This window comes from Chlamydotis macqueenii, chromosome 3, assembly GCF_036417535.1.
Source record: "Chlamydotis macqueenii isolate bChlMac1 chromosome 3, bChlMac1.mat, whole genome shotgun sequence".
NCBI lineage: Eukaryota > Metazoa > Chordata > Aves > Otidiformes > Otididae > Chlamydotis > Chlamydotis macqueenii.
In genome coordinates, this window is record NC_141558.1 from 66,364,770 (window position 1) to 66,391,634 (window position 26,865).

Below are 26,865 nucleotides of genomic sequence, written 5' to 3' on the forward strand. Positions count from 1 at the left end.
GGCTACATCACCTGGAGACACGTGACATGAGCTCCACTTGCTTACCGATTGCCAGCCCAGCCTCCAGTCAAGGCTGTAGGTGTAGCACCTTGATGGTCATTTGTGTGCCCTGTGTTTGGCGAGGAATTAATTAGGAGATGGGCTCCAGGCTGCTGTGACAGCTGTCTGCGTGTGGCACTTCCCAGCAGTTCGATTAAATCTGCGACACTCCAGATGTGAGTGCCCTGTGCATCAACACATGGTTCGCTCTTAAACTCCACTTAAACCGTGACTGCTCTTCTGGTTTTAATCAAAGGCAAATGCCTTAAGACAGAAATCTGTGCAGAGGAATTAGTAGGGATGTCTCTGGGGGGGTGTAGAGTGGGACACAGAAAGGGACCCCCTGCCCAGTGCCAAATTAGGGCTGCCGATGCACTTGTAAGCTCAGCTGGTGATGCTACAGCGCTGAGCAGGTGGTGTGCATGGCCAGCTGTGGCTGCGCTCCCCCTGCAAACCCTTTGCTTCACCCACGTAAACTCAAGCTAGAAACGAAGCACTTTCCCCAGCCCAGCAGTTCTGAGAGCATAGATTTCCCTGTTTGTTTAACCTTGCCATGCCACCTGCCCCTGCAAATCCATCACCCCAAAATGGAGGATATTTGGTCATTACATGTATCTACTCCTGACTGGCAAGGAGTACTGGACTGTGACTGCTGGTGCAGGTCCAACGGGTGGGCGTGTGACAGAACCCCTTTTGGAGAGGGGTTCTCCATCCAGCCTGGAGCATGGGAGCCTCTTCCACCCCGAGCTGTCTGAATCTGTCAGATGGTCCTTTATTATTGACCTGATTCATATCTAAACCAGGGAGGTGAAAGCTGTCTTATCCCATTACTAATCCCCTAAACCAGGCCTTTCAATACCTTCTCCTTGCTACCCCCTCCTCATTGCTACAGCAGGTGGTTGCAAGACAAGCGCGCATCCTTCTGAGCTTTCCCCGAGTTTCATATTCCTGCAAAGACGAGGGCCCCAAAAAGCCATCAGCCGCTGGCTTGGGAGCCATCATCATCCGAGAAGGGTCTGCCAAAATGTTGCACCTATCTGTAATCCCCCAAGGACTTGCAAGGCTTGTCCCCGGTGTTTGAAAGGGACAGCCCCAGGCACCCATCCCATGCCTTGTTCCCTCACAATGCCATCCCATAGGGTGCTGCAGGGCACAGTGGGTGGATGGGACATGGGGAGGTAGAGGGGACACCTCAGGGACTGTCCCACCTCGCTGTGCCCCCAGTCCTGCAAAGTGCAGCGGGGAGAAGAGCATGGGGGACCGGTGTGCTCCAGCATCGATTGCGGGCAGCACCCATCCCTGGGACATGGATCTGCACTAGGGCCGGGGTGTGGGGGTCTCCGTCCACTCTGTCCGGAGCCCCCATGGAGGGGCTGGGTGGTCGGGCACCCTGGGGATGCCGGGCTGGCTGGCGCAGGTGCCCTGCCCATGGAGGGGCAGGGAAACCCCAGGGAAATTAGAGCAAGGGGCGATGTTTGATGTTCTGCTCTTTAAGCGATTAATAATCTTTTGGCGTCGGAGAATCAGCGGAAAATCTTCCCTGGAAAATAATGAGCAGAGAAACATTTACTGATTAGTCTAATCCCAGCTAATCCTATCTGATGAGCATATATCAAGATATCCTTTAACTGATTTATTGTCCAAAGGACCAGTGGAGACGCCCCTCTCCACCATGGCTGGGGCAGCCGGCGGTGGCAGCCGGCCTGTCCCCCCACATCCCGTCCTGCAGCCCCGTCTCAGGATGGGGCGCATCCCCTGTCCCCCACGGCACTGCCACGGCAGCCTCTGCCCTGGGCAGCAGTGCCGTATCCAGGCCACCTCGCCAGCGCAGGGAGATTTAATCGCTGTTTCCATTTCTGCATCTATCGGCTTTCTCTTGGGTTTGAGCTTTTACGTTTCATAAACTGATTAGGAGCAATTATGCGCGCTTTATCCCCAAACTTTCCAAATGCCTAGGCCATATGCATATTTAAGGCTTCATCATCTCTCCCAACAGCTCAGCCTGAACGTAAACTGCTGAAATCAAGCTGATTCTGGGACAACGTCAAAAATTAGGGTTTTATCCACTAATATCTGCTCGGACAGGAAATTTGTTGTGGGTGGTGGCCGGATTATGGCTTCTAATTACTGTGGCAGATCCTCCCTGCCTAGCAGTGAAAGTCTCCGATTCCAGCAAAACTGTGGCAAAACCACTCTGGCAAAGTGAAGGTACCCAAGGGGAACTTGGGGTGCCCCATCCGCAGGTGGGGGGCAGCCCTCGGTGGGGATGCCCCGAGCATCCCTGCATCCTGAGCACATGGGGACTCCCAATTGCTCAGTGGCTTTGGGAGTGTGACCCCCCCCACCTCCAGCTTCCCTCGCACCCATTTGCCTTTCTTGGTGTGAAGTGCGAGGGCCCAGAGGATGTCCCCCCCCCGTGGCGCCAGCCCCCAGCGCCGGCCACGGCAATTATCCTAAATGAAAGTTATTGTTCTGCTAATCCCAGGAACAGCTTGCGAGGGGAGATTTGGGTCTTTCTTTAATAATGCAAAGTTAATGCGGAGTCCCCTTGTAATTATCTTTATCAGAAGGACCCTCGGTTAATCTGACCGTGCAGTGAAGGCCCGGATCAGGCGGCCCATGTAAGCCGGTTGTAAATCGTTTCCATCAACAGATGAAGGGAAGGGGGGAAAAAATTGCAGCCCAGGTGCAAGAATCTGGAAGCAAAACGGAGCACGAAGGCCAGGCACCTCAGGGCGGCCCCGGTGGCGGGACACAGGGGGGTCAGGGAGGGTCCTGCCCCATGGCCCCCCGCCGTCCCCATCCCCATCCATGGGGTGCGAAGCGGAGGGACAGCAGCCTGGTGGGATGCCCTGTCTGGGATGTGGGGCTGAAGGAAAGGCCATGGGGTGGGATAGGGGTACTGGGGAGGGCACTGCGGGGCCCTGGAAGAGGGGACATGGGGACATAGAGGGGGGGTCCTGGGAGAATACCCAGAGAGGGAACCCACAGGGATGTGAGGGGGGTTTACGGGAGAGCTGGGTGGCCCGGACCGGGGAGAGGAGACTGAGGGGGCCCAGGGGAGGGACTGAGGGAGACCCGAGGGGACCCGTGGAGGGGACGGGGAGGACCGAGGGGCGGGGGCCGAGGGGAGCGGAGGGAGGGACGGCGGGAGGAGGCGGTGGGGGCCGGGGGCGGTGACCGAGGGGGGTCAGGGGAGGGGCGCGGGGCTGGTGAGGCAAGGGGGGGAGGATGGAGTCGGGGTGTCCGGGGCCGTTAATCCGGGGATTGGGAGCGCCCCCCCGCCGGCCCGGGGTCTGATTGGAGCCGGGGCCGGCGGCGGGACGATAAAAAGGGCGACGGACGGCGGTGCCCGCTCCGGGCCGGGCCAGGCGGCGGCGGCGATGCCGGGCCGGGCGGAGCCGTCGGGGGGACGCGCGGCGGCAGCGGCGGGGCCGGTGGCCGTGCCCGTACCGGTAGCACCCGGGGCGGCGGCGGCGGCGCGGCCGGGCGGCGCTGGGCTGCGGGCCAAGGGCTTCGCCATCACCGACCTGCTGGGGCTGGAGGCCGAGCTGCAGCCGCCTCCCGGTCCCCCTCTCCCCGCTGCCGCCGCCACCGGTGGCTACGAGGGCGGCGGGGCGCTGGGGTTGGGGCTGGGGCTGCTGTGCGGCCTCGGGGGGGCGGGCGCCCCGTGCCTGCTGCCCGCCCCGCTGCCGCTGCTGCCCGCCCGCGGCCCCCGCCCGCCCCCCGGGCCGCCGCCCGCCTCCCGCCGTCTCAAGGAGAACATCTCCGGTGAGGGGGGCCGGGGTCGGGTGGGAGGGGGGGCTTTTGACCCGGGAAACCCCGTCCGGAGCCGCTGCCAGGGCTGCCTCCCACCGGCCACGGTGGGCTCCGACGTCCCCGGCGCGGGATGGCGTTTACCGGCGCGGTGTTGCGGGAGGAGGGAGCCCAGCTCCGGTCCCGTTCCCCCCGGGCGGCTGGAACCGTGTCTGGGGAGCCCCATGGGTTTGGTTCCCCCTGCTCCCGACGGGACCGTGACTCCTTCCCCTTGCTTGCCGGCAGACGAGGACAGCCTGTCCGGGGACGCCAGCGACCTGAAGATGTCCGCCGCCCAGGTCAAGAGGAAGAAACGCCGGCACAGGTAGAGCCGGAGAGCGGGCCCCCCGGCACGTCCTCACCCCCTCGCTGCTGCCGCCAGCCCTCCCGCCCCGGGGGCGGCCGGTGTCCCCGAGGGAGCGAAGAGAAGGGCTGCAGCTGGGGCGTAGGCGAGGAAAACCTCAGTGGGGAGGGGGCTGCCAGCCCCACCGCTTGCAGTCAGGGTCCGGACTGTGTCACAGGACGGTCCCTCTCTCCTCTCGGCAGGACGGTGTTCACAGCCCATCAGCTGGAGGAGCTGGAGAAGGCTTTCAACGAAGCGCACTACCCCGACGTCTATGCCCGGGAGATGCTGGCTGTGAAGACGGAGCTGCCAGAGGACAGGATACAGGTAGGTGGCTGTGAGGGACCCTGCTCTCCGTGGGGTCTGCGGGCTGCCTCTGCTGCTCTACGGTGGGAACGTGGTGGCCCTGAGATGCTGCAGGCGGTGGGAACATGTTGGCCCTGAGATCCTGCGGGACACTTGGGGAGGGCGGCTCAGCTTCCACGCCGCCGGCACTGAACAGGCTCCAAATGGAAATGCAGAACCAGGGGACTGAGCTGGCCCTGACAGCTGCTCACTGCCGGCAGCTCAGCTCTGTCCTCTGGAGACCCAGCTCGGGCAGGACCTGAGAGCAATTCAGGACCTGCTGCGCCAAGCTGTGTCCCACTAGCTTGCTCACCAGCTTGTCCCTTGGAGGGGCACATGGTATTTTAGGGCCTGATCCTGCCCCACTGTGGGGCAGCTCGTTAGCTTAAGGATGGGGTGGTAGTCTGGGCAGCAGACAGGTTGTAGCTACATCCCTTGAACCTTTGAACGCAGGAAGGGGGTGGGGAGAGGGACCTGAGCACCCTCTGTCATCTTTGGCCACTGCATTTTGGACCCCTTTTTCTGGAGAGGTTGGTGATCTGTGCAGAGGCAGCAGAGGGGCCCTGTAGGCAGGCGGAGCGTAGGGTGACTTTGGCTGGGATCACGCTCCTGTGTCATGATCAGCCTCGTGTAACATGTGCTCCCTCTCCCCCTCTCTTCCCCTCTCTCACTGACGCCCACATGTGTGCCCTCCCTCAACCCCCTCCCCACGCACCGCCCTGGCCACCCTCCCACTGCCACCTGCGCGGTGCACCCTGCACTCGCACACCCAAAACCCTCCACACACCCCTGCGGCTGCCCCTTGGCCCTGGACACATGCTCCTGCATGCCCAACGGGCCCTGGATGCCTGGCCATGGGGGCCATCTCCTCCCCAATCCCACCCCTCCGTGCTCTCCTGGCTGTTACCCCTGAAGGTTTGGTTTCAGAACCGAAGAGCCAAGTGGCGGAAGCGGGAGAAGTGCTGGGGTCGGAGCAGCGTGATGGCCGAGTACGGCCTCTACGGGGCCATGGTGAGGCACTCCATCCCTCTGCCTGAGTCCATCATCAACTCCGCCAAGAGCGGGCTGGTGGGATCCTGCGCCCCGTGGCTGCTAGGTAAGGGGGAGCTTGGGGCTGGGGGCGGGGGGTCGGGGAGCAGCTGTGGAGCGAACGGCCGTTCATCTTTTGTATGGCCACCCTCGCCTATTTCCAGAAAAGAATGAGGCCTCGGCCATGAGCAGGCTGCCAAGCGCCCTGCCTTTCCCATTCCCTCCTTGCAAGGAACAGCTGGGAAAGGGAAAACCTTTTACTGCCATGTCAGACAAGTGCCTCCCGTGGTTCGGTATCGCTTTCTAGTGCCAGCAGCCAGTGTGGGAGTTGCAGGGTGTCTAGGGAGTCATCACCCTCCCCCCAAAAACTGCAGATAATGTTAATGCTACCTCAAAGCTATCCTCTGCTCATACACAGTCCTACACTGAGGTGGCACTCGAGATCCAGGATGGCATGGGCCATCACAGCACCTGTCTCCCTGCAAGTCTTTCCCGCTGCAGGGGAGGTACGGACCAGTTCTGCCGCAAGCCGTCCTCTCGGGCTGCAGAGAGCAGGTGGCAGGGCTCCAGGTCGGGAAAGGCCCATAGCTAGCGTTGAGTTTTCCTCGGGATGCAAACAAGAGCTGAAGGAAGCAGCAGGAAGGCAGGAGGCGATGCTGAGTGGTCCCAAGCAGAAATAAGCAACCAGTGCCTTTGGCTTTGCTCTCTCCCCTCTGCAAGGCATGCACAAAAAGTCCATGGAGGTGAGCAGGAAGGCGGAGAGCCAAGAGAAGCTGGCAGATGGCTGGCGAGCAGAGCAGGAGGAGGAAGAACTCAAAGGGAAGCAGGCCAGTTCCCCGAGGGGCTCCGACAAGCTTGGCCCTGTAAAAGATTCGGAGGACACAGCCATTGACCTCTCCAGGACAGCCAAGCACGAGAAGAGGGGCGTACTGAGGCAGTGCATCAATGGGGACACCCCCACAGAGCAGAAGGACAGGGACCACTGAGCTTGGGCTGCTCCAGAGGAGGCCAGACCTCACAGCTTCCTGGCGAGATAATAATATTTATTGAGATATATATATATTTTTATTAAATAATTGAACTTTTATCTGAATTCAGGGCATTTTAAAACTGGGCACACACATCCCCTTGTCCCCTCACTTTTAAGCTGTTCACTCCTCAGCAGAGCCAGGGTGGAGGGTGGGAGAGGTGTCCCAGCAGGGCCCAGGGCTGTGTGAAAACAAGACCGCATTGGGGTCAGTGTGGACCGCTGCTGGGGAAGAGCCGCCCTTCCCCTCTGGGCTGCGAGCGCTTCCCCGGCCAGCCAGGAGCACAAAGAACAGCAATGCAGTGGGAGTCGCTCCCTTCTCAAACGCGCGGCTGCAAAGACAGTTCAGGAGTTTACAGACGCCTTCTCCAAGCACTTCCACCCCTGCACAGCGCCCGCGTGGCAAGTCCCTCCACTTGGAACGCAGAATTCTTCCACCTCGAGGAGCAGCAGGGTTTTTAAACACGGTAGGGTTCATCCTCAAGCTGGTGTAACCTGACAGATGTGCTGGTTTATACCTCCTGAGGATCTGGCCTGCCAATGCAGCCTTATCACTGGATTTACACTGTGTAGCTTCCTTAACTCAGATTTGGGAGAAGGGGGTAAAGACATTTTTGTTTATGCAACGATTTTGTACACTCTTGAATGTTATCTGCCAGACTATGCATAATAGAACAGACCTTTTTGAAAACCAAGCCATAGTACCCCGGAGCAATGAAACAATTTTGTGAATTGACATAAGAAGATATTTTGTAATTGTCTGTAAAAAGTGTTAATGTCAAGCTGTTTCTTGGTCGTCCTGTATTTATGTCTAAAAGCACTTTAGTGATCTGGATTTTTGAATGTGGCTCTTCCTGTTTTGTCCACTGTTTATTTATTATACATCCGTGAATAAAATTGTGCTGTATCTTTGGTTTTCATGCTCTGCATTGCAGTTTGTACCTTCCTTCGGCACGTGGTAGTGGCCAGCTTTGAGCAGATCCTCCACAGACTCGTGCCTAAACTGGGCTGGAGAGCACTGCTGAGGCAGTGTAGTTGTTCCAAGGGGGCAAAGCGAAGCCCTCATGTGTCTTCTCAGAACTGAGGGCGAGTCCAGTGGCCTACACGTGCCAGAAGGTGATTGATTTGTGCCAAAGATCCAAACTGTGGCTGATGGGTTAAGAGATGGTCCAAAACGGAGCACTCAGCCAGCTCCCGCGGGAAGTCATGGGGAGAAAGTTGCTCCATTCTCCCAAGGACTGTTGAAAATCCTCCTCAATACAGCTCAAGTGTGAGGTTCTTCACTGAGATGTCCCCTGCCCTGATTGCAGAAAAGGTGCTCTGCCTAGTGTCTGTGCAGTGCTCTCCCCCTCCTCCTGATCCTGCTGCTTTGGAGGGTGCAGAGTCAGGTCCTCCACCACCACGTCTCTTGTGGTTAAATACGAGGAGCAGCTGCTCACTGGGCTGGGTGGACACATGGTGGGAGGTGCCGCTGGGGACACCTCTGCCTCCCGGGAAGGGACACAGAGCAGCTGCATGGTCCCAACCGCACAAGCACCCCCAGGGAGGCGCAATGGCTTCATGGCCATCCAACTGCCTAACTCCTGGCTGCGACGGGACCTCCCCTCACGGCTGGGCTGAACTGGCCTACGCACATGCCGCAACAGCTCTCCTGGAACACCTCCAGTTTCATCTACTGGCCAAAACCTAACGGAAAATTATCAAAAGGTTTTATTAAAATCTGAATAATTCCAATTTGGAAAGTTTCCTAATACAGCTCAGGGGGTGTGTGGCCATGTAAGGATGCTGTCACCTGTCCCCACCTCTGCTGCTGAGCCTGGCTTCCCACACACAGGCAGCCACTGGCTGTGCTCGGCCAGGGGGAGAGCGGTGGGATGCTGGATGGGAAGAGCAGAGCAATAAAAGTGGCATCTGCAGATTTCCTGCCTTTCCCCTTCTCCGCTCGGCCAGGCCCTGCTGGGCGGGGCGGAGGGGGGAACATATGCATGGCAAATACAAGCTTTGCAGCAAAAAAAAAAATGTTTGACGGGGGGGCCGTGGGGAGCACGGTTCAGGAAAGGACCAGCCAGGGCTTATTGCAGCAGCAATTAGGCTCACCGAGAGCCGAGACTTAGCACATTGGAGGCCTAATCCTGCCTGAGCAGCATCTGCAAACCTTTTATTTGGGCCGTGCCATGCTGGCACTGGATGCCTGCAATCATTTTTTTTTTCTGCCCTGCCTGCGTGCAGATGGCCTGGCTCTTCGCCTCGCGCTGGGCGCAGCGCTGCGAGAGCAAGCACGTCACTGCCACAACTGCTACAAGGGGAAACACCACGGCCCCGGCCCCATGCAGGGCGCAGACAACTCTTCTGGCAGGGCCTGCTGGGCTCCCAGCTCTCACCTCACACTGTGAATGGGGATTCACAGGAAGGGCTGCGGGCCTGAGGCACTTTTCACGTGCCGGGAAGTAACTGTGGTGTGCAGCCAGGTACACTGGAGCTCAGACGAGCCCTTGCTGCTCCGCTCACAGGGCGAGAGCCCAGGGGAGGCCAAGTGAAGGGAGGTGCTGGTGGATGACAGTGACTGCCCAAGGCTCTGGCTGCCATCAGGAGCTGGTGGCAGGGTCTGGTGGAGCAATCCTTGGAGCAGGGACAGTCACTTGCTTCTTAGCTGCCTGTGGTAAGCCCGGCAGGGAAGTGCTTGTTGTACTCCATATGTTGCTGTGGTTGTAGTGGCAGCAGGAGCAGGGCAGCACGTTCCTCTTGTCGTTGCTTCAGATTTGATCCATTCTGACGTTAGTGGTAGCCAAACCCAGCCATGGCTCCTGCCAGTGCTGGTTCAGGCCAGGGCTGGTCACAACAGTACGACAGAAGAAATCTCAACTTCTGGCAATGGCTGCCGCTTGCTCATATCTCCACTGCAGCAGTGGGGTTGCCCATGTGAGACCCAGCAGCCATCTCAGTGACGGCACCAGGGCCTGCCCGGCATGAGCTTCCAGCTGTGAGGGTCCCGGCGGGTCCCTCAGCTGCAATGGCTGGGTTTGCTCAGGCAGGAGATCCCTTTGATGTGGTTCAAGCAAGAGAAGTCAGTAATATCAAAACCGCTGTTCAGCAGCCAGCGCTGCCACAGCTTTGCTTCAGTTCATCGGGTCTGCCACTTGCCCTGGCACATCCAGATCTTTTCACAGTGTCATCTTCACAGTGCTAGCTGGGGACTTCAGCAATCTGCTAAACCAATCACGGACAAAAGGACGAGGAAAGGGAAAAGGGAGTAAAATTAGATTATTTTGGCCTGTCTCTCAGCTTTTACGGGATTGAAGGCTGACTATAAGGTGCACACACCTGGGGGTGGCAAGGAGGCAGTGGGGGTGTCCTGGTGATGGGCCCCGGGCAGACCAGAACAGAGAACGCTGCAGGGCTGCATTTGCAGAAGCATCTTCATGGTGCCATTTCTGTACAGCTTAGTAATATTAATTTCTAACTGGCATTTTGTCTCGGACCATCTTCCCAAGCTGCGGGCTGGATTTTCAGACCGGGAGACTGGGAAGCCAGTAGGAACGTTTTGTAAGCGCTCCCTCGTGTGGAGCTGGGCGATGGAACCAGCGAGCAGCCCAGGAACGGGGAGGGCTGGCTGGAGTCCCGGGGTACCAGAAGCCTCGCTCCTTCCTCTCAGTCCACCAGGTCCCTGTGGGGCGACACGCAGGGGTGTCTGGATTCAGAATTAAAGAATCCTCCGGGTTTCGTTTGTTTTTTTTTTTCATTACTCTCTTCTTGGACGACCAGCCGGCACTCGGTACAACGAGCAGCCCCTTCCCCAGAGCAAGCCAGGGGTCAGAGGCTCTGACTCCCTCCACGCTGCTCCTTTCCAAGGTTAGGCCAGCACTAACACCAACACAAGCACATTCTTACGAACCAAGCGCACGTCTTCAGCCCGCAAAACCTCACCGGGTTGGCACCGGCGAGGGCACCCTGCTCTGCTCTGTGTCCGCGCCATCTCCCTCTCATCCCACGTTCCGCTGAGCCAGGCCCAGGGCGGGCAGGGCAGCAAAGGCCTCCCTGGCCTTTTTGGCCCCATTCCCCCTCTCTCCCACCCCCCGCAGCCTCTGGTTGTGTCCCGCTGGAGCCCGAGGAGGACGGGACCGGCGCCACCGCACCACTGGCAGCGGGCCCAGGCCGGGGCGCTGCTGAGGGATAGCGGCCGCTGAGCGCCCGCTCTCCGGTCCCCGGCCCGACGGGGCCGCTCTGCACCGCCGCTCGATGGCCTTGGCGGAGCGGGCAGAGGCCCCGCGGCCGCCCTGCGCCTGCGCGCCGCGCCCTCTCTAGCCGCGCGGCTCTATGGTGGCGGGGCGGGGTCGGCTCCATTCCGCCCCGCTCGGCGGCGCGGCTCTATGGCGGTGGTGGTGCTGCGGCCGCTGGACGCCCCGCCGGCGGAGCTGGCGCCGGCCACCGCGCTGCTGCTAGCCCCGCCGCCGCTGTGCGCGGCGCTGCGCGGGCGGGGCAGCGGCGGCGGTGGCGGGCTGGTGCTGGCGGTGAGGCCGGCGGGGCGCACCGGGGCGCAGGCCGTGCTGCTGAGCGCCGTGGCGCTGGAGGCGGGCGGGCGGCGGGGCGCCGAGCTGTGGCTGCGCGGGGCCCTGTTGCGGCGGCTGGGGCTGGCGGCCGGCCGGCGGGTGGCCGTGTGGCCGGTGCGCCGCCCGCCGGCGCTGGCCTGGGTGCTGCTGGGGGCGGCGGGGCGGGGGGGGCGGCCGGCGGGCGGCGCGGTGCTGGTGCGGCGGGGCGAGGCGCTGCCGGGACCGGGCCCAGGCCCGGGCCCGTTGGTGCTGGAGGCGCGGCCGGCGCTTCAGGGGTTGCTGGGCAACGGCACGCGCACCGCCCTCGCCCCCCCGCCGCCACCGCCGGCCCGCGAGCCCGCCGGCGGCGGCGGCGCCCCCTGCCGGCGCCCCGCCGCACCCCCCCTCGTCTCTCGCTTCGCCGCCGCCGGGACCGCGGAGGGGGAGGCGGCGGGGCGGCTGCGGGCGGCCCCCGGCGGCGGGGCGGGCGGTGGCGGCGCGGAGGTGTGGGTGAGCCGACGTGGGCTGCTGGCGCTGGGGCTCTTCCAGGGGGAGTGGGTGCGGGTCGGGGCCGAGGGGGCGGCCCGCCAGCACCTGGCGGCGCTGCTGGCCCGGCCGCCGCCCTGGGAGTACCCGCGGGCCGCCCGGCGCGGCCCGGCCGACGGCACCGCTCTACTGGCCCCCGCCCTGGCCTTCAACCTGGGCTGCGACCCCGCCGCCGCTGCGCACCTCCGCCTGCAGGTGAGCCGGGACCGGGCACCCCCGGGAGGTGGGCTGGGGAGGAGCGCGGAGGCCTCTGGGGCCGGCGGCGGCGGGGTCTGACCGTGCGCCCCGTCTCCTCCGCAGCGATACGAAAGGTCCGGTGCCGCGGATGGGAACTGCAGCCGGTCCGTGCTGTGCGTGCCGCCCTTCGCCAAGGAGCTGCACTTGGAGGTCGTCTGCTCGCCGGCCTACAGCGCCCGGGGAGGCTACGACCGCATCCTCTACAAGCACTTCGAAACGCCCCGGTGAGCCGTGCGGGGGGCAGGCACATTTTTGTTCGTGAGGTGCACCCTCACTCTGTATTTGTAGCAGCCAGATCTGATATGCACTGATGTTGTGCATCATCAACACCTTAATGCAGATGCTGAGTAGTTTAAGAGCATCCACTTGTACCGTCTTCTCCTTGTGAATGTGCTTTGCTTGCACATGACACCTCTTACCCTCTCCTTCGGAAGTCATCTTCAAGTCTCCTTCCTCGTCATCTACCATCCAGTGCTGCAGGCTCCCGAGCACTGCCCCACAAACCTCTGTTCTGGAGCATGTTCATAACCTCAGTTTTTGGCTTTGAATGAAGTTGACTAACTGGGAAGCTGGATTTGTTGCCATCTTCTCTTAGGACATCTGCTTCCGAGCCTCTTTCATTTGGCTGTCGAGGCTTTCTGTTGTTGGAATTATACTCAGCAGTTCCAGGGATAAGGAGGCTATTTTGCCTGGAAGAAGTGCTCTTTAAATGGTGTTCATCTTCTATACCATTCCCAGAAGGTTCCCCTTAGTAGTCTGGATGTGCCTATTTGCATCAAGTCCATGCTAGACCTTCAAATGACTATTCAGAGTTTTATTCACAGGAAAGGAGTGAGTCAGAAAGGAATAGCTGCATCCTTTTCTGTAAAGATGCATGTGGTATGAGGTGGGGAGGACAGACAACCAGAAGGATTTACTTTCTTTCACTGGTGAAACTCCATGTTTTTTTTGTAGGCTTGTCCAGGAGGGAGACATCTTATGTGTTCCAACATTTGGATACGCCGAGTTTTTAGAAGTAAATGCAGACAAATTCCTAAGGTAGGTGGCAACAAAATAGGGCTCTATTACACGAGTACTGTAAGAGAAAAGACACTGTTCCACTACTGACTTTCTTGAAACAAGACAATGGATTCCATTCGGATGTGTCTCTGGAGCTTAGAGTTTATCTGCCTCCTGTTTTAGAGGCAAGGGGAAAATGTTTTTGTTGGATTATGGAGGGCTGCAGCTAAGAGGGAGGCCTCCCTTAGCTCACCCAGATAGTCATGGAGAGAAGAAAGGGAAAAGAGAGAGAAAAACTGATGAGGAAACAGAATGAAGAGCAGGAAGGTGTGGCCTGAGGACAGCCAGTGCCACGTAACGAAAGCAAAGTGGAAGCTGACCTTGTCAATGTGTGATAAACAAAGTGTGAATGTAAACACTTACAGTTCATGTTAGAATAACTTTGTTTGGCCACCGATTCTGCCTTCCTTGGTTTTGCTCATACTGCTTTGAAACAGTTCTGTGCTAGATGAAAGTCACCTTTGTACCAGAGAAGGGATGCTTGCAGCAGGATTTGGCTGGTGTTAATAGAAATGCTTCGGCTGTGTCATTGAGGGGTCTGCCGCAGGTAACCGAGGCGTGCGATGTGAAGAATTGCCTTGAATGATTCACGCAGGATGTACCCAGTGACATGTTGTAACACTGCTCAGCTCCGCTATGTATTTTAAAATTTAACAGTTTCACAGCACTCCTACAATAAGTGTTTTCTAAGGCTATTTCTCAGCGGGAGGTGGGACCATAGGAGGCAAAAGTCTTCCATTTGTGAACTCAGATACTAGCCCCGTGGCAAGCCAGAGAAGACAGCAGAGTTCATGGGACCTAAGGAGCTTGTAACTGTGTTGGTGTGCAAGTGGTACAATTTTTCAGAGGGTGGAGAAAATCCTGGAGGAAACCTCCGCAGATTCTTAATCTGTCCAGTGGGATATCGGTGTAGGAACAAGCATTTTTCCTGTGAGGTGTCCAGGGCAGGGTGCCTGTAAGGTTCTCATGGTATTTGGGTGAGTCCTAGTCTGCAGCCTAGAGGACTCTGCGCTCTAAGGTTTTATATGCTGCAGGTGAATCTCTGTGGAGTTGTAGCAAAGGAAGTGATGGCAGAAGAGAGAATGTCTTGAGCTCTTAGACAGATGAAATAAGGTTAATACAGCTGTACTTGTGCACTGAAGCCACCAGCAGAAGCTGCAGCTGTTGACAGTCCTGTTGGTCTGTCTGGCCAGGCAGCGCACCGAGGTCTGTAAAGGATCCATGTGGGTCCTGGGAGAGGGCAAGAGTATCTCTGCTGACCTGTGCTTTTCGGCTGCCTTCTTGTTGACAACTGTATTGTTCCTGTCTTCCAGATCTTGACTCAACAATTTAGACTGCTTTTTTTTTTTTTTTTTTTCCCCTTAGGTGGCCAGAGCTTTACTTCAAAGTGAGGAAGATTTTAGGCATGGTGGAAGGCGAGCAATCTGAGGGTTACCTGGTGGACACCCAGAACACCTCTCTCTATCTGGTAAGATGTCAGTGGAGAGTAGGGAGTGTGTACAGGAGATCTGAGGCTGAGGTTGTGCTAAGGATGACAAAAGTGCCTGTGGAGGCTTGTGTCTGAAATTGGAGGACCGACTTGGTCACTTTGGTACCTGTCTTTTCTCAAGTGGTGTTCCACAGAGTGCTGTTTTCACTTCCTCATAGGTGGGTTCAACAAACAGCGCTGTCCCATCTGCCCCAGCCTATTACAGCCACGAGTTCTGGAGCAGTTTGTCTCCTGCTGGACTTTCTGATGTTGTGAAGCAGCTCTGTGATGCTCTTCGGCCTCACCTGAACAGTCAGTGAGTTGGAATTCCTTCTAGCAAGCCCCAGGAGATCCAGGACCTTGCTTCCCAGTCACCGGGAGAACTGCCTCTGTTACAGGGCAAGTGCACTGAGTGGGGCTGGCAGCGTTCTCCTCTCGGGGCCAAGTGGCAGTGGGAAACTGGTGGCTGTCAGAGCTGTGTGCAGCTGCCTCAACCTTCACCTCTTTAAGGTAATTCCTCCTGTGGGCAGGTGATTGGTGGATTTACAGTGTACGAAGAATTACAGAAATGTTCTGTAGGTTAGCCATACCAACACCCCTGCTGCAACCGTGACATGGTTCTACCCAGGAGCTGCTCCCATGTGCGCATGCAGATAAAAGGAGTCTGAGTACGCTGAGCTTAGCAGCTCGCTCTGGCACAGGTTATGGCTGCTGATGGGCAAAACCTCAGAGTAACCGTTTGGATCAACCTAAAGGTCTGTCTAGCCCCCTGGCCCATTTCTGAGACTGGCCAGTAACAGATGCTCAGGAAGAGAGCGTAAGCATGAAGAGATGTTTCCTCTGGCGTGTACCTCCAGTGCTTCAGAATCAGTAATTTAGAGTTTTCCCATGAAAACTTGGGCTCTTTTGTCCATATATGTCAAAAATCAGATCACATTTTAGGAAACAAACTCAAGAGTAGGTGCTGCTGCTGTGCAGATTCGTGTCTTGCCACAGCTTGACTGTCATGCACAGGTCTTCCCAGCACAAAAGCATAAAGCTGAACTGGAAAAATTAAGAGGAGGACACTGGGGAAGGTGAGCGGTCTAAATCAGTTTCTGTGTGGTGAGCAGCTGAACAGGCTCTTCAGCTTGAAAAATAGAGAACTTAGGGAGAGTTTGATAGAGGTTTACAAGATCTCAAATGGTCAGCAGAGAGTGGAAAGAATTTGCTTTTCTTTGTACCAGCACGAGGCCTGGGGCTGTCAGGTGAAGCTAGTGGGAACACGCAAGCTAAAGGGGATGGTTCTTTGTGTAGCTAAGAGTATTTGGAGGATAAATCTACTGTTATGAAACCACATCTGACGAGGAAAATAACTTTTGGTGGGAATGGTAGCTCCTGGAAGAGTATTGAGGGGAGAGGGTTATATGTGCTTACTCTGATCTTATTCTCTTAAGCAGCTGCTTGCAGTCATGCTTGGAGACCAAACAGCGGGCGAAATGGACTCTTGGTCTGAACCAGTGCAGCCATTCATTTATTCTTACAGCTGTGGCTGTACTGGGTAATTTTTGTGGCCAAAATGAGGTCTAGCCCTTGTCTCTGTCCAGCACTGCAGGTTCTGAGCACCAACGCAGCCTTCACTGACTTGTTGAAAATACTGTTTTCCTTCTGCACGCCTCTTTGGTTCACTCTGACAGTCTGGGTGTATCCTGCAAATGCTTTAATCTCCTTGATCCTGTAGAGTTATGTTTGCGAAGGTGAGGGGATTGGAAGTCACATGGTGACTTCTCTAGGAGAGTTTCTGAAACCCTGAAACGACTTGGAAGAAGAAAGATGGAAAGAAGAGAGCTGGAAGGTTCTGTTTTGTGAAAGAAAAACATAGGCTTGCTCCTTTTTTGTGGGTATTTTAAAAGTAAACTCATAGAAAACAAGCTAAACTTTTTGGATATTTGGGTTTTCTTCTTCTATTTAAAAACTGAGTCCCGTTAAGTTGACATTACTCTCTTTAACTGTTCTTTTCTATCCAAGTAAAGCTGTAACAGTGGGTCAGTGGTGGAGGTGATACAGTCTTGGCCAGCTGCTGTGCAGCTCATCTTCTGGACATGATCCTTAGTGGTGCTGAGCTGTTACTCTTCTGCAAATGTGCCATAGCTCTTGGGATCCCGTACAAGATTGCAGAGACTTCACGGTACCTTCAGATCCATGAATAGGATGTGTTTGGGCGCACTTGGCACTGTCACATCCTGACAGGTGGCCTTAAGTTCTAGCATGATGTGCAGTGCTATAGGTCTGGTTTTGGCCTTGTGTGCTGCTTTTGAAGACTGACACTCTTATTATTGAAGCCAGAGGTATTTCCTGTCCGTCTTGTTCTCATATCCCAGCTTTTACAGTCTCCCCTCCTTTTCTCACTTACTGCAATGCTTATGTTACTGTTCCACCTTCTCTTCCCTTCCTCTGACTGTTCTCCCTGCTCTCCTACCAGGACCCAGTAATTCTTCCACACGGTAATCTCCACCACTTGAAGATCAGCAGGTTTTTTTGTCCTTTCTTTCTGCCCTTTTGTACTTGCATACAGATACTGCTGCCATTAGACTGTGCCTGCCACAACCCTAGCTCCTGTTCTTTTTCTGTAATACACAGGAGTTCCTCTGCTCTGTGTCCCCGTCCTTACCCTTTACATCAGCTCTTGAAGCTGTGACATTCTCCCTGCTCCAAGCTACCCTTTCTGAGGATAAGGCCCAGGGAATCCCGGAGATGGTTTATCTTTCCCAGAGCAACCTTGCAGCACTAGGAGGCAGCACTGCCTGTTTCCAGCAGCGTTCAAGCTGCTGTTCAAGGCTCACCGGTCAGCTCTCCCTTTTGGATGACTTCAAGTGCTTGCTTTGTAAACAGTGTCTGGGCCTCTAGCCACCTTTAACTTCCCATCCCCCTTGCCTTCTACCTTCCTCTTGCACTTTGAGCCTGCGCGGCAGTGGGTTGAACAGTTTCCTGGACCTCCCCCTCTGCTCTTTGCACTGTTCCTCCAAGGCACCTTGTTCTCCCTGTCTTGGCCTCTTCCATGGCTTTCCCATCCCCTCCAGCTTAGGGTGCTGAGCTGTGACATCCACTGTACTGACTTCTCCAGTCCCTTGGCCTCACCTCTTTCAGACAAGACCCTCCTGCCCACCTTGCCTCTGGCAGAGAAGCAAGAAACAGCCTCTTTTCCATGCCAGAAAGTCCTGAATGTGTCTGAGTCTGTCCTGAATGTGTCTATTTTATGTCTCTGGAAAACATGCACTTAGATCTCGTTTCAGCTATGAATTGCCCATGGAAGTGAACGTTGTCCTGAGTCCCCCAGCTGTCCATGTTGCAATGCTGTGGACTGTGTGTTGTGTGGTCTGTCTCACAGGTTGATTGCGTTAGTTTGTGCAGTGACACCAGTGGAGCCACAGAGGAGAAAGTACAGATGGCCTTCGCCCAGGCCCAGCAGTATCACCCGTGTGTGCTCCTGCTGAAAGACATCGAGGTGCTTGGCAGAGACCGGGACAGGCTAGGAGAGGACGCCAGGGTCATCGCTACTCTGAGACAGCTGCTCCTGAACAGAGACCCAGCACTGAGGTATGGACCCTGCATGTTTGCTGTGGGCATCGGAGGTGATTGTTTGCTTCTGCAATTCCTAGGGGAGCAGTCACCTGTTTTATTTTTAATCTGCTGGAATCTGTCCCAGACTTGCTTTGTTTATTTCAGAGGGCCCTTGTTCTTCCAGCTTAGTGGCAGAGGGAATTGGGAAGCTTTGTTGCCTGAAGCTGGTTTCTGAGTTGTTCAGATAAGCAAACCTAATGCTGTGAGGCTTGTCAAGGGTCGCAGGGACCCCAGAAGGGAGCTGGGCCCCAGGAGAATCTTGAGGCTTATGACAAGTACCAGGGTGCAGGGAGAGAGACATCAAGCGAACAAATAAGATGTCACTTGAAGGGCCTTGACTTGCAGACAGAGCTCACAAAGCAGTCCAAGGGCAAAGCTGGAGGAGAGTGGCTGCAAGACACCTTGGCCATGTGTATGTGCACATTTCTCAGAGGAGATGCTGGCCTTTGGAGAGTGACATGGCATGGGTGATGGCAATGTAAGAGGGAAGCTTCCATAGAGCTGAGACCATGCGCTGTCCCCCTTTTCTCAACAGCCACTCTATCCTGGTGATCGGCACAACCTGCAAGCCCCAGGATGTTCCTACAGACGTGCAGACTGCTTTCCTTCATGAGGTGAAAATCGAAGCCCCTTCAGAAGAGCAGAGGAGGTCGATGCTGAGCATGCTGACTGCCAGTCTGCCTCTGGGCAAAGAAGTGAGCCTATCCAAGCTGGCCCGCAGGACTGCGGTGAGTGAAACCACAGCAACATGTGGAGATGAAAGGGGCTGGGAATACTGGGCCAACCTCCCCTACCTGGCCATGGAGAAAGAGGGCAATTCCCACAGCTCGGTCAACTTCTTCAGTGGTTAACCCTTATCTGCAGACATCAGCTTTAACTGCAGATTTCTAGTGCCTAAGGGCTGCATGCCTCTTTCAGAGGTGTTGGCTGATGCACAGCTCTGCTAGAAAACAGAGCCAATAGGGAAAAAAAAATAAAGCCTTTAACCAGGGCACGGAAGCTCAAAGAAAAACTCTGTGAGGAATTTTTCCCCATACACCTTTTATGACCTAGCTGAAGCTGTGGTCAGGGACTGAACTGATGCTGTTTGTTTCCGCATTCACAGGGTTTTGTGCTGGGAGATTTCTGTGCCTTGTTGTCCCACAGCAGCCGGGCTGCTTGTACCCGCATCCAGGCCTTGAGGTAGCACAGGCAACAGGGGAGGGCAGGGGCTGCAGCTGGCCTGATAATGCCAGGAGTGGGGCAGAGCCTGACTGCTTCCCTTCTCTTTCCTCCCAGTTTTCCAGGTGGACTGAGCGAAGAAGTGGAGAGAGATTTTTGCACTGCTGGCTTCCCAGTGCTTGAGGAGGATTTTAGTGTTGCACTGGACCAGCTGCACGATGCCCATTCGCAGGCAGTGGGAGCCCCGAAGGTAGGATGCTGGGGCAGAGGAGGGGAGGCTGGTTCTCTAGAGCTGTACGGCTCAAGGTGCCTCTCGCAGACCTCACCAGGTGCGACTGTGCTCTAGCACCTCACTTCCTGCTGTGTCCTTCCACGTATTCCCCCAGCCTTGGGTGTGAAACAGTCCCACTGTGGGCTTCCCCCCATTAGTGCTTTTCACCCTCTTGGCTTTGAATTTGGTCAGGGAAGCCCTTGCTGCTCTAATTGGAGACAGCTCAACTGGCTAGTGCCGTAGGGGTGCCAGCTGTAGGGTAGCTCAGCCTTTCAAGAGGCAAAGGCAACCGCAGGCTGGCTCTCCAGCCACGTGGTGTGTGGGAGCAGAGAGGCTGGGGCACAAGCTGGTGGGGGAGTTTCCCCACATGTGAGAAGCCTTGTACTTGATCCCTGGCCTTGGACACTGCTCAAAGTGGCACGTGCTTTTCTGACAGCCTGGTAGTTCGAAGAACTTGAGAGTTCGTCAGGGAAAGGGACAGAGAAAACCAGCAGAGTCAACTTCTTGGGAGGGGCGTGATCTGCCTCTGGCAGCTCAGCAACTGGGAAAGCAGCTTTTAGGGTGACTGTTTTTGCTGGGTAGTGTGGTATTGGGACCAAGCAAAGTGATCAGAGCCTCTTCTCCACACCTTCGAGTGTGGATGACTGAGCTCAGCACAGGACAAGAAGCGCTGGCCTTGGAGCAGTTATTCTGACGCCTTCCCCAACCGCTCACTTGCAGCCCTGCCCTAGCAGGGTGACACCTTGTGCTTGCATTTTCTGGTTAGTCACGCATTTGTTTGCAGTTACAGCTTGAGCCTCCTGGAGAGAACTAATTTCTAACATCCAGTTGGTAGCAGTGTCTGCAACATGTCCTAGACTTACAATGTTCTCCCCTGAAAGCAACCTTGCTGCAGTTTTCCAGCTCCCATGCTGTCTGTAGAGCTTTGTATAGTGAGGCAGCATAAGCAAGAGTGCAGGGGGGAAGGCAACTCTTCCATTCATTGGCACTGAAGAAGGAGGGTCTGTGACCTTTTGCTTTAAAAGATTTTTTTTTTTTTCTGGAAATCCTTATCTTATCTGACCTGATTTTCCTGACGGACTTGCTGGACAGCTGGAGAAATAGCATGAGATAACATCATCTCAAGTAATGAAGGAAGGAGAGCCAGAGGGGGACGGAATTTTGCTCTAGCCTATTTTTAAACTCCCCATTTGTGCTGGCACCTGTTCCCCATCCAGCCAGCAGCTGGGGGGAAGTGTTTTGGGGCTTTGCTTTCTCTGCACGTTCCCAGGAGAGCTGCTCTGACTCTCAGTAGGATCTGTCATGCAAACTGTGGCATTCCTGCTATTTCTGATGTGAGAGAGCAGCAGCATCCTCTGAGATAGTTTTGCTCAGCCCAAAATAACAAAAGCGGCATGGCTCACCCCTCTCAAGTTTTCTCTTTCCTCTCTTCGCAATGATCCCTTGCGTGTTTACAGTTGACCCCATCCCTATCTGTTTCTTGTAAGCATCCATGGACTTTGTTCTTGCATCTCCCCCTTTCAAAAGCAGCCAGTTTTCTGTACAGTGTCCTCCAGGATGTCTGTCTCGCATCCTCCTTCACGTGACTGAGGTCCTAGTAGCCCAGGTTTTGTCGCTGTGGTGTGAAGCCCTTGCGCAGCCTTGCCACCCTGGCGAACAAGGTGCCCTGAACACAAGTAGCTCATAATTGCTAGGTCTGGGTTTCTTTATATATATATATATATATATTATTTTTTCCTTTATTATTTTTACCTTCCCTCATCTATCCCAAGGGCTCTCTCCCCATGAAGCTGCGGGCAATGATTTCCTGGGGTATTTTTGCCGACAGGTGACATGAGATGCATCGGAGGATTCGAGACGAAGTGGCATGCTGCGAGCGCAGCTTGCCTGGGGACATGTGCAGTTTGTTTTCCCCATTGCAAAGCTCAAGAGAGCTGAAATGGGGATGCTGGGGGATCCCACAGCAGGGATGTCTGGGCAGCACACTGCATGGCTGACTTGCTGCGTAGCCAGACACAGTTGATGGCACGAGGGGCTGATGACTTATGCCACTGGAGCAAGAGCTGCCCAGGCCTGATCAGGGCTCCAGAAGAAGTGCTAACAGGAACTCCCTCTCTTGGCAGATCCCCTCCGTATCCTGGCAGGATGTTGGTGGGCTCCAGGAGGCGAAGAAGGAGATCCTGGACACTATCCAGTTGCCCCTGGAGCACCCGGAGCTGCTGTCACTGGGTCTGTGCCGCTCTGGTCTGCTGCTGTACGGGCCTCCAGGGACAGGGAAGACCTTGCTGGCAAAAGCTGTGGCAACCACCTGTGCCATGACGTTCCTTAGGTGAAGAGTGGGGGGGTCATGCAATGGGGCTGACTTTCTCCTGTCAGTGGCTGGACATGCTCTAACTGGCTCCCTCTTTTCCTGCCCCACAGTGTGAAAGGGCCAGAGCTCATCAACATGTACGTTGGGCAAAGTGAGGAGAACGTGCGTAATGGTGAGCAGATGCATCCTGCTCCTACATGTGGGAAGATGGGGCTTTTCTGTGGTGCTGGAGAGAAGGAGGTAGTGCTTATACCCCGCTTCCCAACTCCCACCCACAGCTGCCAGCAAGGGCACGAACCCAGCTGTCTCCTACACCCGGTCTGTTCCCTGCCTTGCTGCAGCTTCCCCTCCTGCTCCCTCTGCTCCTATTGCTCTTGTTCCTGGTGTTCCTGATGGGACAGCAGCCCCTCAGAGACACAGCTGAGCCTCAGGACCCATCATGCTGGGTGCTGCCTGTTCCCATTCCCGCTGAGCCCCTCAGGCTGGAGTAGCTGGTGGTGGTGAGGCAGTGGGCAGCTGGTTTCCATCCACAGCTCTTCCCTGCTAGTGATGTAGCAGGTCCTGTTGCTGTTGACTGCTCCTCCAGGTCCTTCTCACCTTTTGTGCTGTTTCTTCCCAGTGTTTGCCAGAGCCAGGGCAGCTGCTCCCTGCATTATCTTTTTTGATGAACTGGATTCCCTGGCCCCGAGTCGTGGACGGAGTGGAGATTCAGGGGGTGTCATGGACAGGTGAGTGAGCAGCATACCAGTCTCAGCTGAGGCGATGCACAGGATTGTCCTGTGAAGCAGAGTCCATCCCAGCTCTCTTTCTCTACTTTTTCCCTCCCTGCTCCCTTCAGCTCCTCTGCATGGCCTGTCTCCTCTCTGTGGACATTAGTAGTGCTGTTTGCATTGCCACAGATTCCCGATTGCCCAAGCTTGTTGTGCAAACATTTGGTTAAGCCAGAGTCTTCTCCAGCTACTTGTGTGGCTGCCAACTGCTCCCTTTGGCCTCTCCAAGGTCATCCTTCACACCCCTGCCATGCTTTCCTCCCATTAGCCGCTCTTTCCCTGCGGTGGGAAACCTTTCAGCTGCCTCTGGTAGAAGTGTGTACAGGTTGGAGATACCCAGAAACAGGGGTTATTTTCCCCTAGACCTCTTCTGCTGAGCTGATTGTCCCCATCTAAACTTCCCGTCCATCCACAAGGGGTTCTGCAGAGTTTTTCAGTGACACCATATGCCCCTGGCATCCCTCTTCGCACACACCAACTAGCAGCTCTGGAAGGGGCTGGCACTAATAGGGGGTGCCCATTACTGAGCTCAGGTGATCCCAGAACCTGATGGAGATACCCCTGTTCCAGGAGGTCTGTGCAGCACTGAAGTACTGTGCTGCCAGACCAGCTTAAGACCTGTGACTGTAAACTGGATCTGCCATGTTAGCCCTTCCCCACCCTGAGGACTGGTTGGCAGCATCACTGGCCTGCCAGGCTATCCCAGTGTGGGCTGATAGGGCAGTCTTGCAGCTGAACTTGCTGGGCAGTACCAGATAGCACGGAGAGTTAGGGTGAGCCAGCACATCCGAGCAGGGAACCTGAGCCGTAGCCATGTGTGCCTGCCTACCTTTAGTCTGTGTTGCTGGTGTCTGACGTGTGGCCATCCTGGAAGGGTTCAGAGCCAAGAACAGGCCCGAAGGATTGTTCTGGTACCAGGAGTTTGCAGTCACTTTGCAATGAGCCCATGCACTCATGGGCTGCGCTCAAATGGATAAGTCTGGGCGTCTGTGTCAAGGCTCTTCAGAGAAGAGAAATGAGCTGAAGTCCAAGACATAAACCTGCCAGTGGCCTTGCTGCTTCATCTCTTTGGTGGCTGAAGGTGACAGCGAGTGACTTGCCAAGGCCTAGTTGTGAGCATCCTGTCTTGCTTCCTGCAGAGTTGTCTCGCAGCTCCTGGCAGAGCTTGATGGCCTTCATTCCAGCAGAGAGGTATTTGTCATTGGAGCTACAAACAGGCCTGACCTCCTGGACCCAGCTCTGCTCCGGCCAGGCAGGTATGTTGCATTGTACCCTGCCTCGCTCCAGAGCAGTTCCCCAGAGCTCGTCAGGCAGTGATGAGCTGGACTGTGTCCCCACCACATTCCCTCCACAGAGACTGTTCCTAAGGCCCCCCAGCCCTGGCTTGTGGGGAAGCCAAGAGGATGCCAGTGCCTATGGCTGTACCACTGCTTGTTATCCCCCTCCTGCTTCTGGTTGTGGGCCCAGCAGCAGAGTAGGGCAATAAGGGACCTGCCGTGGCACCAAACTGGCAGGAAGAATTGGTCCCCCAGGGCCTGTTCTGCAGAGCTGCCCCCCAGCCATGCGGCTTGCCCATCCTGAGGCAGGACTTTCCATCTGCTGTTGTTGGACCTCGCATGGTTCCTGTCAGCCTGTTTCTCCAGAAGCCCTGTCCCTCAGAAGAGCAGCCCTGCCCTCCAGCACATGGACTACTTCCCCCTCAAGCTTTGTATCGTCCATGAACTTGGCAACAAAAAGAGCTGCCCCAGGGCCACCCTTCAGTTTCCAGTGCACAGGGCTGAGCACCAGTGGCAGATTTGTCTTGGCCTGTTCCCGACTGTCTCTTCCCTCTACTGACAGGTTTGACAAGCTGGTCTATGTGGGCATAAACGAAGACCGAGAGTCACAGCTGCAGGTGCTGAGCGCCGTCACCAGGAAGTGAGTGACCCTGTGCTTTCACAGCAGCCTTCCACCACCCTCCAGTGGGTCGCAGCCTTCCTGGGGTTGATGGCGTAGTGTGCTCTAGCTTGGCTTTACGTGCAAACCCTGGGGAGCAGCTGAGTCACTGACCTGCACGCAGCCAGCAGGTTCTAGAAGGCAATTTCCAGAAGCAGAACTGGGGCTGGTTTTCCTACAAGATGGGAGCAGCTCAGCTTAGAGCTCAGCTCAGAGGTTGGTAGAGCTCTCCAGTCATCGTGCCCACGTGCTCTTCTTGAGGAGCTCAGCCGCATTCTAGCAGTGGGATGGGACTGTAGTGCACCAACATGTCAGGAAGCTCCTACTTGCTTCCTGCAAGAATTTCCCTAGCACATCTCCTGCTGTTTTCAGGTCCAAGGGTGAAGGCAACTCCATTCATCTCACTGCCTCTCCTCCTGTGATGCTGAGGGGTGTTCAGCCTGTGCTCTGTGTGTCTTTCCAAACCCTGGTTGTATGGGATCACTGAGTGGGGTTTGACTGCTTCCCCAGCTGCTTTGAGCTCCTGAGAGGATCTCTGGAGGGAGCAAAGCAAGCCCTGCAATTCAGGTGCAGAGGTAGCACCCACCGCAGCTGGGTGAGCGGCTGTGAATCTGCCTCTGCAGAGACTTTCTGTCATGAACAGCTGTGGCCGCTGCTGCCCGTGACAATAAGCTAGCAGGAGAGGTGAGCGCGTGGGCTGGGTGCGAGCATCTTGTCACGCCATGTGGCTTGGCCGTCGTGCCCTCCAGCACCATGCTGAAGGAGGCTCACTGTCTGCAGCGTGGCTCTGATGGGATGCTTTGGTGTTACGGTGGTTTGTGCTGTCTGTAATTAAATATGTTCTTATCCAGCCCTGGCTGTAGGCTGTTCCCAGGCATGTGGAGCACTTAATTTCTCTGACTGAGAACTCAAAGTTGCCTTTGATCTTACTTAGCAGGAGAGAGGACCTTGCTGTGCGGATGTCGCAAAGAGAAGTGACTGCATTGAAAAAACAAACAAACCAACCCCTTTGATTTTTTTGGAGCACGCAGAGCACAGTTCAGAAGTAGCTAAACATGAGAGCTCTGATTCCTCCTGCCCACTCACACTGGCTCCTGCATCTCTCCTGGTCTGTTTCTTTTGTGGCTTTTATACCTGCACTTTTCTCTCTTGGCAGGTTTAAACTAGATCCTTCTGTGAATCTCACCACCATCCTAGAAAAATGCCCGGCTCAGCTGACAGGAGCAGACATCTATGCCCTGTGCTCAGATGCCATGATGTGCGCTGTCAAACGCAAGGTGGAATGGATCGAGGAAGGTAGGAGCCCAGCCCCTACCTGTCCCACACAGTGGGGTGTCCCAGCACAGGGGTAGAGAGGAGAGCTACCACTGCTGGTCACTGGGCTTTGTGATAAGCACCTTGACTGCTTTGGGACCACGTCTGCATTCTCGGCCTTGGGTTACTGGCAGGCAGGCAGGCAGTTTCTGCAGGTATGATCATCTTAATCTCCAGTGCTTGGCTCCAGGGGGAAGGAGACACTGATTTTCCTTCCAGTCTCCAGTGGCTGGAGAGGGGGCTGTTGGATTTTGCCAGCTACCCCTGTGCTCAGCTCTCAACCTTCTCCTGTTCTCTCTCTCTCTTGCAGGACTGGATACAGAGAGCTCTGCTCTGATCCTGACCATGGAAGACTTCCTGCAGGCTGTTGCCAGGTTGCAGCCATCGGTCTCTGAGCAGGAGCTGCTCAGGTACAGACTCATCCAGCAGAAGTTTGCTGCCTGCTAACGCTCAGCAGAGCTGGGGCTGGAGGAGTGCTGGGGACAGTGGGTTAAGGGGTGTGAGAGGACAGGCACAAACAGGCACCCAGCTGTTCTTCTCTGATGTCTCCTGGGTCCACCCCTCTTTTGAGCTTGGGTGAAAAAGCGGCTGTGCAGTTTCTTGAGGCAAAGCCTGGTGGAAGCGCTGCTCTGGCTGATTCTTTAACAGTCCCTCACAGCTCAGGAAGCACTTGGGGCTGCCAGAAGTGTATGGAGGTGACTTCCCCACAGGGAGGAAGCAGACTCCCATGGTTGTGGGCAACGTAGCAGTGTCTCCATGGGTGACAGAGCATTGGTGGGGGAGCAAGGCCCAAACCGCACCTGGTTTGGCAGCAGAAGTGCAACTGGAGGCAGTTGCCTGTAGGGGTGTCGACCCCCAGGGAGGAGTGGTGGCTGAGGCCAGCAGGACACAGGGCAGTGCTGCTGCAGCTGGCCTGGCCTCGACAGGGTCTCTCTGAATAAACACAGGTTTTCGACACTAGGTGTTCACTGCCTGGCCTCAGGTCTTTGCTTACTGCTTATGTCTGTGGGCTCAGGAAAGTCTCTGCGAACCCCCAGGTGGGCTGGGTATTGCAGAGAAACTGGTGTCCTCCAGGTACAGTGGGGGCCC

The 26,865-nt window shown here is 56.0% G+C and overlaps 2 protein-coding genes across 2 annotated transcripts; both read left to right on the top strand.

The window, feature by feature from the left end:
* The first annotated feature begins 3,422 nt into the window (after positions 1-3,422).
* Positions 3,423-6,671, top strand: VSX1 (visual system homeobox 1). Its single transcript, XM_086745234.1, has 5 exons — positions 3,423-3,810; positions 4,081-4,159; positions 4,381-4,504; positions 5,438-5,618; positions 6,272-6,671. The coding sequence occupies exons 1-5, from the start codon at positions 3,423-3,425 to the stop codon at positions 6,535-6,537; spliced, it is 1,038 nt and encodes a 345-aa protein (XP_086601360.1). The 3' UTR covers positions 6,538-6,671.
* A 4,271-nt stretch (positions 6,672-10,942) lies between these two features.
* Positions 10,943-26,736, top strand: PEX6 (peroxisomal biogenesis factor 6). The gene is made up of 17 exons (XM_086745350.1): positions 10,943-11,845; positions 11,951-12,111; positions 12,842-12,925; positions 14,312-14,414; positions 14,594-14,730; positions 14,813-14,924; positions 17,782-17,990; positions 18,550-18,742; positions 19,120-19,196; positions 19,293-19,425; positions 21,570-21,775; positions 21,868-21,929; positions 22,377-22,485; positions 23,667-23,783; positions 24,367-24,444; positions 25,619-25,758; positions 26,087-26,736. Exons 1-17 carry the CDS (start codon positions 10,946-10,948, stop codon positions 26,221-26,223), a joined length of 2,958 nt encoding a protein of 985 aa, XP_086601476.1. The 5' UTR covers positions 10,943-10,945; the 3' UTR covers positions 26,224-26,736.
* Positions 26,737-26,865: the final 129 nt, after the last annotated feature.

Coding starts and splice junctions, on each gene's coding strand:
- PEX6 (XM_086745350.1), top strand. CDS start 10,946: ATGGCGGTGGTGGTGCTGCGGCCGCTGGACGCCCCGCCGGCGGAGCTG. Junction 11,846..11,950: donor CTGCGCACCTCCGCCTGCAG/GTGAGCCGGGAC, acceptor TCTCCTCCGCAG/CGATACGAAAGGTCCGGTGC. Junction 17,991..18,549: donor AACAGAGACCCAGCACTGAG/GTATGGACCCTG, acceptor TTTTCTCAACAG/CCACTCTATCCTGGTGATCG.
- VSX1 (XM_086745234.1), top strand. CDS start 3,423: ATGCCGGGCCGGGCGGAGCCGTCGGGGGGACGCGCGGCGGCAGCGGCG. Junction 3,811..4,080: donor TCTCAAGGAGAACATCTCCG/GTGAGGGGGGCC, acceptor GCTTGCCGGCAG/ACGAGGACAGCCTGTCCGGG. Junction 4,505..5,437: donor TGCCAGAGGACAGGATACAG/GTAGGTGGCTGT, acceptor TTACCCCTGAAG/GTTTGGTTTCAGAACCGAAG.